The sequence below is a fragment of the Rhizophagus irregularis genome, chromosome 17, assembly GCF_026210795.1.
Source record: "Rhizophagus irregularis chromosome 17, complete sequence".
NCBI classification, from domain to species: domain Eukaryota; kingdom Fungi; phylum Glomeromycota; class Glomeromycetes; order Glomerales; family Glomeraceae; genus Rhizophagus; species Rhizophagus irregularis.
The window spans coordinates 3,185,616-3,198,072 of record NC_089445.1 but is presented as its reverse complement, the minus strand read 5'-3'; the positions used below and the strand labels follow the sequence as shown (position 1 = coordinate 3,198,072).

The 12,457-nt window shown below is 24.6% G+C and overlaps 2 protein-coding genes across 2 annotated transcripts; both read left to right on the top strand.

The window, feature by feature from the left end:
• Positions 1-1,873: 1,873 nt before the first annotated feature.
• On the top strand, positions 1,874-2,550 carry OCT59_009401 (uncharacterized protein; the record flags this gene model as incomplete). Its single annotated transcript, XM_066133524.1, has 2 exons — positions 1,874-2,297; positions 2,432-2,550. 2 exons carry the CDS (start codon positions 1,874-1,876, stop codon positions 2,548-2,550), a joined length of 543 nt encoding a protein of 180 aa, XP_065999956.1.
• A 2,208-nt stretch (positions 2,551-4,758) lies between these two features.
• OCT59_009400 (uncharacterized protein) lies at positions 4,759-6,363 on the top strand (the record flags this gene model as incomplete). Its single annotated transcript, XM_066133523.1, has 5 exons — positions 4,759-5,220; positions 5,314-5,496; positions 5,917-6,160; positions 6,233-6,242; positions 6,360-6,363. The coding sequence occupies 5 exons, from the start codon at positions 4,759-4,761 to the stop codon at positions 6,361-6,363; spliced, it is 903 nt and encodes a 300-aa protein (XP_065999955.1).
• Positions 6,364-12,457: the final 6,094 nt, after the last annotated feature.

Below are 12,457 nucleotides of genomic sequence, written 5' to 3'. Positions count from 1 at the left end.
AGGACCGATCCAACCCTAGTTACCATATATGTACATTATTTTATCCAATTTTTGTTGGTCCAAAAACTTAGCCACCTTGTACAAATTATATATCTGTCTGTTTTTTTAGTAGATTTATATAACTATATTTTAATGCAAGCTGTTTTCCAGTATCAAAATACACAAATTCCAAAAATTTACAATTTCACAATATTTATTTGTTCAAAGTTTGAGAAAAAGCAAATAATATTTGGAATGTTTGTTTGAACTACCTTTGCTGCTTCTTGTGGGGAGTTGATTATTTATATATTGTGAAATCTAATTTTGCATAGTTTGAACATTGGCCCACACCATCTTCTACATTTTGTTTTAGTTGAACAAGCATACTTTTTGCAGCATGCCCTGTTACTCTTATTTACATTTTATTCTAAAAAATATCCTTGTAAAAATTTTCACTCCTACTTAAAATATACTTACCACTCTTTACTTCCAAATTTTGATGCCTACTTATTATAAGTCAATGGCCAAAGCAAAAACTGAGCTATAATTATCAAGATAATGTTAGTTTACCATATAGAATTATTCAACACCATCATACTCTGAATATATGATAATCACAGTCAGAAGATCTTATTAGCTGAAAAGATAAGTTAAAGAAATTACTAAACATTGCGAGTGAAATTAGTTATACATAATACAAATACTATTATTTGTAAAAGATTTTATTTTTATTACTGAAATTACATTTATATTAGCAAACAATAACAGGTAATTTAGGACTAAGTTAATTTTAATTATTATGAAAATAATAAAGTATATGCCAAATGGTCTTTAAGGACAATATATACATATATAGCTTTAGTATGATGATGTGGAACTAATGACGGACATGTAGCTAGAAGACTTTCAAAATCATGATGCTTATTATTGAAATAAGTGGCGGTCTTCCATTTTCTAACTGTTACATAATGCAACTAAAGGCATTGATGTGCATTGGAAGATTGGAAGCTTCTTTAATAATTTGTTAGATTTTTTACGCTTGGAATTCCAAGACAGCAACCATCCGTATATAATAATTGAATAGGTTCTTTATATTGTAGGTTGCAAAGCGACTTAACTAAAAAGGAGGAAGCGAGTGCAGGTAGATCTTACTATTCCAGTGTAGATTCAGGAAATTTAAAAGTCCAACCTATTTTTATAGATATAAAAGAAGGGAGAATACAACAAATAAACTGAAAACTTATTTTCTGGAGAGGTTCTTAAACGATTTAAAATTTAACCATTAACAAGCTATGTGAGCGCATCTTAAATTAATAAGTCCGAAGTATGATGTTAATATTAGTTGATATATCAGTTCCTTGATTATATTTTTTTATTGCACTATGTTAAATAAAGTAATAAACCCGAAGTGAGCGGAAGTGGGCGAATTCTTTTTTTTTCAGGTACAATTAGGGATGGGGGTTAATTAACCACGGTTAATTAACCATGGTTAATTAACCGTTAATTTTGTTAGTTATGATTGATTTAAAATGGTTAATTAACCGTTATTTATAATTAGCCAATCAAAATGCAGAATTTAAATCATGTGATTAAATGATAATCCATTATTTTGTTACACAATTAAATATTAATTAATATAAATATTGATTAAATCTATGATCTACATATTGCATGATCTTTTTTTTAAGATAAATTTTTTTTAAAAAAACACTTTTTTTTTGCAAATTTATTGTTCATTATCATGGTAAAAAAAAAGGGAACTGTTTGGAAACATTGGACAATAATTACTGAAGCAGAAAGTAATGAAGAAAGTAGTAGGTCTAAGAAAAAAACACATCCTTCTGTACGTTGTAATTATTGTTCTAAAGTTTTTGAACAAGGTACAGCTAAAAGAATGCAAGTTCATCTTAATGATAGTTGTCCTAGAGCTCCAGAAAGTGCAAAAACAAAGAAACAACAAATTCCTGAACTATTAGAAACTTCTGATGCTACTACTTCTACTTTTATTCCTACAGTAAAAACATCAAAAAAGCATTTAAAAAATACAACAATTGAGAATTTTGTTGATCGTATGAGTGAAGAAGAACAAGATACTCTTGAAATTTTACTAGCTCAAGCATTATTTGCTGCTGGAGTTCCTTTTTCTTTTCTTGAAAATAATTATGTTATTCAGTTTTTTCAACAATTACGTCCAGCATTCAAATTACCTAATCGAAGAAAACTTGCTGATGAATTACTTGATGATGTTTTTGATGAAGTTAAAGCTGAATGTAATGAACAAATTTTACAAGCTAAATCTCTTACAATGGTTTCAGATGGTTGGTCTAATATTAATCGAGAATCAGTTCAAAATTTTGTTATTTGTACTCCAAAACCATTATTCTTTGATGCTATTTATTCTGGTGAAGAATCTCATACAGCTAAATGGGTAGTAATTTTAATGAAAATGAAGAAGATAGTAATAATAGTTCTGATAATGAAAATAAAGAAGATGATAATAATAATAGTTCTGATAATGATAGTATATTTGGATTTGAAGCAAATGTTATTAATTTAGATGATGAAGAATAAATAAAATATATTAAAATTTTATAATATTTAATAAATTATAAATTTATTTTAACTTCCTTAAAATTATATATACAGGTTATTTATGGGTTAATTAACCGTTAACTAACCGTTAATTAACCGGTTAATTAACCAAATTCATAACTAACGGTTATTTTACCAACCCTAGGTACAATAGTTCAGTATATTTAATAAATTTAACTTTTTGCCGTCAAACTTTAGAAAACATCAATATGAAAATTAAATATTTGAAAAAAAAAAATACTGGTGAATAACTTATTAATATTTCTTTACAATAATGCTCTTCATAATTTAAATATTAAATTTCTTTAGATTATTTGACACAAAATTTTGATTTGATATTAACAATAATAAATAAATCCTAAAAATGCATACAATAATGGCAAGTAACATTATCTGTTATTATTTAGTTAATAAGTTCGTTAATTAATCAATTAGTATTATTTATTTCATGAGGAGTTGGAAATAAATGGGTAATCCGCAGGAGCGTGTCACTAACAATTTTAAACTAAAATTAGAAATTTCCAGGCTATCTATATATAAGACCGGGAAATAAGTATAAACTCAGCTAATCACTCACAATTTTCAAAAATTAGTATGAAGGTAATCATGAGTGACACTTAATGCGACAGGGATTAATAATTTTGATTTACATTATAGGGTATACTACTGGAAAATTGATTTTGATATTTAATTCTCTTCTCTTTCGATTATCAAGTTTAATTATTTTATTATATGGAAAAAATATATTTTTATATAATTAACGAGTTTATTTTTATTTATTGTTAAATAATACATAAAAAATTTAATAAATAGCTAATAGGTATTTAACGTAAATTAAAGAAAATATATTGCTAAAATTTCCTGGCTAAAATTTATAATAAAACATCGAAATCTTCAATTGTTTCATCGATCCCCTAAAGTTACGAATGTCTCCTATCCTACGTTAAAAAATTTAATTTGTATAGGTAATAATATTCATATTAAAAACTTATCAACAATCTAATGTCGAATACGTATGAAATTTTCAGTCAAATTATCGTGAAGTCCACTATGTAATTCATTACCCTATGAAGGTTATGACGAATTTAGTAGTATATAATTGGATTAATGATTTTGTGACTTACTGGTATTGAACAAAAAAAAAATATAGATTTAAAGAAACTTAACTCTTTTTAATATTAAATTCAAAGTTAGTAGTATTCAACATCCGATAATTTTGTTTAATTTTTAATTGCCGCATACAGTATTACAATCTGCGTAACGTAAAAAATAACTATTAAGTAATGATGCATTGAATCGTGCATATGTTTTGAAATATTACAATTAAATCAAAATTCGCTTTATCGTATCGGGCGTAAAGAAACTTTAAAATATTGTGCTACAAATATCCTAATAATTTTAACCATAAGTAAATAAAAAGTGCATAGATTCAGATGCATTTTGCATAAATAATTAATAATTAAATAAAAGGCAAAAAAAAAATTTCCCTTGACCTATCGGAAATGAAACATTGTTCCGTAATTATATAATGTTACTATAATGGTTATCTTATCAGGCATGAATGATAATTCCGTAATAGAATGCAGATTTTAATTGTTTAATAATAGATTATCATAATCAAGAATCAAGAAAACTTAGTAATTCTTTTAATAATTACTAACCAAATTGATTCTAGTTGAACTTTACTTAAAAAAAAAAAATTTTATGCGAGATATGATTTACACATCACACCAATGCATAATACAAATTATACAATATAGGTGTGACAATTAACAGTGAAAATTTTTTATGCATGATCCAAATATGAAGTTCACATATCTTGATCCGGATCTTTTTTTTTTATTGATGATAGTACTTTATGAACTTTATGTTGAACAATACTTCTAAGAATTCTATCTCGGAACTTTAAATTGCATGTTAATGATTACAAATTTAATAAAACCAATTATTCTCATTATTCTCAATAATTCCATAAAAAGTAATGGCTAAAAAATTTTGATGTATTAAGCTGATCATAGAAATCCCCTACAGAATTTCAGAATTCGGTCGAAGTAACTTTATTTATTATATAATTTTTTTTTCTATGGAAAAAAAAATTATATAAGTATTAAATTATTTATCATGCTCTCAAATATTGAATATTAATTCGTTTTATAATAAATCATTTTTTTACATTTTTTATTAAATATGAGTATGAGTGATTCAATTAATTATAAATTAAAAATTGATTTTTTGATATCGAATAACAACACACCATCAATTACACTTAAACCGAAATTAAAGAAATGTATTGAATGCAATTTAAGAAGAAAACATTTTGATGGAAATAATCAGATTTGTGAGATATGTTATAGAGCAAAAACAATTATACAAAGTGGAAATAAAGTGATTGATGATTTTATAAGATATACATTAACCAATAGTAGTAATATACCCATAAAAATGGAATTTGTTTCTTATGATAAATTTAGTGACATAACATTCATTGCTGAAGGTGGATTTAGTAAAATTTATAAAGCTACTTGGTTGGATGGTCCAATATCTAGGTGGAATAATGAAAAACAAAAGTATTGTCGAAGTGGTAAGATGACAGTTGCTCTTAAGGAACTTAATAATTCTAAAAATATTGTTTCTAAAGAATTACATGAGGTATCTTATAATATTTATTTATTTGGCTTATATATAATGTTTATACTGATAATTAAGATTTAATTTAATTGATTTTTATCTTATTTTATTTAGCTCAAATTATTTTATAATTTTGCCCTTAACCAAAAATCACATAATAATGGAGATGTAGGATTAGGATATATTAATAAATATTTTGGTATTACTCAAAATCCTGTTACCTCAAATTTTATGATAATTACAAGATATTATGAATCTGGAGATATTACAAATTATATAACAAAAGATTTTACTAAGGTTAGCTGGCATGATAAGTTGGGCAAATTGTATTACATTATAACTGGACTTAAAAATATACATGAAGCAAATATTATTCATAAGGATTTTCATAGTGGGAATATTTTTATTTATTATCATGAAGCAATAACAGGTGATTTAGGAATAAACAAATCTGCAATTGAAACATTAAATGGTGATAATGATAATGAAATATATGGAATTATTCCATATGTTGCTCCTGAAATACTTCAAGGACAAAAATATACTAAAGCATCAGATATTTATAGTTTCGGTATGGTTATGTGGGAGTTGATGACAGGTAGAAAACCATTTTGGGATAAATGTCATGATAGTGATCTAATTATTGAAATATGTGATGGTCTTCGTCCTCCAATTGTTACAAATGCACCTGAAGGTTATATTGAATTAATGCAAAAGTGTTGGCATCCTGATCCAAACAAAAGACCAAAAGCTAACGATATTCTTAATATTTTTTGGATTTTTGGTAAAATGCGTCAAAATGAGTATAAAAATCCAACTGAAATTGTAAATTCTTCACATGTTGGGCCTATAATAACAAATAACCCTGGCACTATATATAAAAGTAGATCTTTAAGTATGATGATAAAATCTGCAGAATCTACAAGAACTTTAAGAGGCCAAAATATTATTTCAAAATTTAGTAAGTAATTTAATTATTGATTTTATTGTAATTTTAAATAGCTAACAATCTTTTTGTATTTCATTAAATAAGATAAAAGAAGGTTTATTGATAATCTGCTTGGAGATGATAATAGCAAAGGCATAATAATTTACTTTTTTTTCATGATTTTTTTTTATTAATTAATTAACTAATATTTTTTTTCTTTATTATCATTTAGATAAAAATGTCAAAAAAATAAAATTATTGGAATAAAGATATTAAGATATTAGGATTTAAGAAACATTTTTATATTTATATATTATTTATTAGAAAGTCATTGATTATTCAGCAGAAGTACTTGAATTAAATGTTTAATATTAAATCCAACAATTAATATGAATAACTAATAATACAGAATTATATACCATTATGCTTACTGAAGATATTAATTGAACAAGTGGTATCAAACAGCAAATTATCAGTAGATTACAGTATCAATTTTATCTTTTGTATCTTTTCAACTTTCAATCATACCTTAGCTAATAAACATTCTTAAGAATTATTCAAGTATTACTTACAATAAATAAGCAAATTCAATCTATGGCATTATCACACTCAAAAGTTTAATTAAGAAATTGAATAAGAATAACTAAATTTTCAGTAATCAACTTTTGTATAATTAAGCAGCAATTTGTATTCAAAAGCATACTATTTATTGGATTTCTCCACATGATACGAGACAAGGCACTCATCTATCATAAAAGAGTTGATTCAGTAGTTACTTATCAGTTCATTAATATAATAATAATAAGATAAAATATTTTATAACATGTTATATATAACCAAATATTATAAGGATTATGTTTTTTTAAGTATTTAGTTGTGATATCAATGTATATCATGAAGCATGATTAAAAAATTTAATGAAAGATTGTAAAGCTTGATTAATTTATTTATATATGTCAGGAAACAAGGTACCTAATACTAGTTAGAAATGTTCACACTTTGGTGCAATAAGGTGGAAACTTTATTTCTTTTTTATTTAAAATTATTAAGTTATAGTTGTTTGTTTCAATTATAAGTTATAGACGACTTGGCATTCTTGTATGTTTAATTAAATTAAGTTAATATAGATTGCGTAAATAATTAAATGGTAGTAGTCGTAATCCGTTAGAACAATCCATTAAGTAAAATACAATATCGCCTATATTTCAGTATGCAAAAGAAATTAACACAAAATAATAAAAAATAAATTGCAAAAATATATTTGAAAGGCTAAATGTAATTGATTAAGTTGAATATTAATCAAGCACTTCATCAGGAGAATAAAATAAGCGTAGATCTACAAAATAATACATATGTGAAAAACTACGCAAATCTACACCACTCGCGATGATATACGAGTGTGAAAATTTTAGAGAAATTTTCAATGGTATAAAATAGTGTATTCTTAAAAATGACGTAGTTTTTTAATAGTAAAAAACAATATAGTTTTTAAACAGTAAAAATAATAAATTTTCTTCTTTATAATTCTTTTTCTAACTTTTCTTTACTTGTGTATTTTTCCAATATTTTTCTACATTTTGCTATTTTTTTTTTACTTACACTAAGAGTCGAACTATTAATTAGATTTTATTTATTTTTTTTTTTACCTACACTAAGAGTCGAACTGAATACCTCAAGATAAATTATTAATATATTAAGTCTCATTATCTAACCACTACGCTATTTATTCTTTTTTTTTAATTATTAATATTATATTTCATATTTATCTTAGAATAAAGACATGCCTAAACCTTTTACCTTTGTATTTATGTATTTATATAATTCTTTTAGAGTGTAGATTACGAAAATATATTACCAAAGTTACCTATTTGTGTAAATTTTACATAACTTCAAATTTATTCAAAATATTTTTACATTTTCATGCGTGGGTTATGCAATATCATGTATTTATGCCAATTTCTAAAGTGTAGATTACTGAAACTACCTACTTGTGTAGAATTTATGAAACTTTTTAAGATACAAAATCGATGAAGTATTTCTTAAATCATTTTTATGTGTAGATTACTTAAAATCGTATATTTAAGAAATTTTTTCAAGATGTAAAACTTCGGAACTACCTATTCATGTAGAATTTATGAAACTTTTTAAGATGCAAAATAAATGAAGTATTTTTTAAATTGATTTTATGTGTAGATTACTTAAAATCATATATTTAAGAAATTATTTCAAGATGTAAAACTTTGAAACAACCCATTCATCAATAATTTATGGCACTTTTCAAGATATGCCTTTTTAAATAACCATGTTTAAGTGTAATTTATACAAAACCATATATTTATAGATTTTTACGGAGCGTAAGTTTCCAGGGATTATACATATTTGACAACTTTACGCTAATATTCGCCTCATATAATCTCCTGATGTTATTCATAGCAACCAAGTCACCAAGAATAAATATCTTTGTTTGTATTCTAAAATATATATTTTTTTCCTATATCTGATATTATTTATTGAAGCTTTAGATCGCTGTCCCTCAGCTAAAAAATGATAATGAACTGTTAATTTTTGAAGTATTTTTTTAAATGACAGTAATTAGGTAATAGAATTATTTGTTGAAGTTGAACCAACTGCTGCACATCATAAATAACGGATAAAGGAACAAAGGATTAGTTGTAAATTATAATTAACTTTTAATCAAACAATAGCGATATAAACAATTATATTTCATAATAAAAAATTTAATAAACAGTATATTTTATAAACGCAATGTTCTGTGCATTGTTTTGTGATGATTGATGCTATTTTTTCATTGCACTGTTTTGTGTTGCTTTCATAGAACAATATGATTTGGCATTGATCTGTGCTAGTATAAATTAATGTGCAGTTTCACATTCTCCCAGCTTCCTGATGTTGATGCAATATCATTGCATGGGAAAAAGTATTCAACAAGAATTTTCAATAGTTGGTTTAACTTCTATTTTGATTAAAATATTCCTTAGCTTCTTAGGAACTCATTGTTTAAAGACATAAATATAAAAATTACGCTAAATAAAGTAAATTTTGTAAATAATCTAATGGAAACAAATTTAGCAAATTAAATATCTCAGATAAAGATTCCAATCACAAATATTGTTCGTATATACTTTTACTAAAGTTCTATACTCTATAGTGTAAAGATAGAATGTGACCCATTTAAAATAATTGAAGCAAGGATGAATCAGTAGAAATTCTAATATTGCTAAATTTATTAAAAATACAATGCGTAAACCAGCAGGATATAGCAGATATAAAGTACTAGTTTACTAGTTACGACTTTCTTGAATGGCCATATGATAGATTTACAAATATAAAAGAAATTGGTGAAGGTGATTTTGCAAAAGTATATTCTGCAACTTGGATTGAGATGAAAGTCTTTTGAAAAGGTTAAATGGATCACGAAATACGTCAGACAAATATTTAAAAGAAGTACGTTGTTATTTCTAATTTAATTTAATCCCTGTAAAAAAAGCAGATCAGTTTTTTATATTCCGTAAAAGGCTTATATTTCCGGAATTAATAACCTCATATCACGGAATATTTTCATTTTCCGTGAATGGATCCATGAAAGGCTCATTTTTATAGAGTTTTTATAGAAATAATGGGTAAAATTTTTATAGATTGTTTAATATTAAAGAATTTGTTAATAATATTTTTATTTGAAAAATTTATTGTAACCATAGCTTAAGATACATTGAATTTATCTAAAGAGAGCGGATTAATGTTTTATGAATTAACTAATGGTCTAGAAACTAAAGATTTTATAATGATTACAAAACTTAAGGAAATTTGAGAAGTAATCTTTTAAATAATTTTAACAATATCAATATTATATGGAAAGATAAAATTCATTTATTGTTTGAGTCATTAATTGACTTACAAAATTTACATGAATTAGGATATTTACATAAAGATTTACATAGTGGAAATATCATACAATCTAGTGTTAGCTCATATATTTTAGAATTTGGATTATCTGGACCAGCAAATGAACAAAAATCAAATGATAAAGTATATGAAGTAATGCAATATATTGCTTCAAGAAATCTTATTCGGTGAATCATATGGACTCAGACAGAATTTAAATGAAAGACCAAGAGCTGAAGAATTAAAAAATATATTTAGGTTTTGGTATTCTATTAAAGGTAATAATGATGAAAAATAAAAATTCGGTTATGAAGAAAAAGAAATTAAAGCAGTATTTTGTGAAACTGATCAAGAAATTCCAGTAATTTATTATTATTGATTCATATACATATTAATGAGGAAAGTAATGAAGATATTAATTTTATTTTCAAAATTTATATTAAATTAAAATTTTAATAGTCACAAATAATTTAACTAATTTTGATGTTTTAATAATTCATGATTCTCAATTAGTCGACTTGGAAATTTCTAATGTAAAGACCCTGTAAATGGTAATTATAATTTACGGTGAAAGCAGTGTTTAAATTGAATATAACCCAGAATTTATACTTTTTTAGTCTTATAACTTTATTTTACAGATATTTACTGATTTATGTTAGTACAACGAGCCGCGTTCTTGTTTTTTTCATAAAAAAAATTTGAACATAGATATATTATCAGAAGCCAATAAAGGGTCAAATTTTATTGTATTAATCATTAATTATTGAGTTTATTTGTTTAAATATTTCAAAGTCATTAAATAAATGAAATAATTAAAAACAATTGATTAAAATAATTTTTTTAAAAAAAATAAACAAAAGAAATCTATTATAAAATTAAATAACTGTTTGAAGATGCTAAAATTTCTAATTATAAATTTCAACACTATTTTAACTTACAAAATAATATAATGCCTTGTTTTCACGCCAGATTCTTCGTCAAAATTTCAAATAACGGTCAAAAAACAATTATATAGAGTATAGCGTTTTAAAAAATGAGTTAGTTAATTAGAAAATTTTTCCTGTAAAAAAAAAAATTACAAAATTATTATAAAATAACAAGTAAATGAAAAATTCATACTGAAACTTACAAAACTACCGCCTACCGAAAACGATATCTAACATTACTTCTCGTCTATAAAATTAAAAAAAAAATAATATATATATATATATATACAAAAATTTTGATCATTAGTTAGGGAAAATTTTATATAATATTAATTTCACATATTTTATGTATTATGTTAACAAGATTTTTATTTCGTTGTCTCGCAACAAGTTAAAAATATATTTTATTAATACTCACGATATCATTCTAGCACTATTCTATGAAAGTGTAATCTAAGCGTGTTCGTTCTGTGTTCTAAAGTATGATCCAAAGTGTGATTCAAGGTCAAGCAGCAAATAGATTGGAAATTTCTACTAAAAGGATTGTTTATTAGAATGCACCAAAAAAAAGAAAAAATGTTTTTTATGTAAAAAAAAGTTGTGATCGGCGTGGCTTAGAAATTTTGTGTTTCATGATCAACATCGAGATCAACCATTTTTGAAAACGGCTAAGGCTTTAAAGTTTTCATATTATGCACAACTGCATGACTATCATTTTTTCTTCTTTAATATGAGCCATATCAATCAAAAATTTTTTTAATCGAGTATGACTATGAAAGTTAATTCATTCATATTCATGAAATTAATGACAATAACAATAATAAAAAAAAAAAATATTACGTTTATGGTATTACCATTTCTTTATATAAAAAAATATAATAACCGTACATGTATATTATGATGACAATGTAATACAAATAAAATTTTCATTTCGCCTCGAGTTCTTTAAAAACCTTGTTTTACAATTGCTACTACTGACCCAGAATGATCTGCATTAGAATGAATATTCAAATTTAAATAATGTAAGTTAATTGGACGGAACTACTTATTATGCAAGCCCTAATAAAATTTGTTGGTGGCTTACGTATTGTAGAGAAAATTATTTAACCTATTAAAGGATTATTACTCAGTATGGTAACTATGAATTTCCTTTTTAAAAGGAAGATCTGATTCTCGTAATGACAATTTTTCAAAAGAATGGATTGAGAATGAGAAGAATAGCCGGACGACAGGTAACAATTGAAAGAATAGATTGAAGATCTTTAAAAGAAATGAAAAGAGATTATTTAATTAAAATTTAGCATCATTGATGATAACAATGAAAATTTCTATTCAAGGGAATTTGGTAAGTCAAAATAATGTAAACTAAAAATAGAAAATTTCGAATTCCAAAACTATATAAACCCTCACTCTTCTCCCTTCAAAAAACTCTCCAGTTCGATCTGAAATAAATTAAAAAGTTCGAAATCAAAAATAAAAATAAAAGGTCTAAAATTCAATT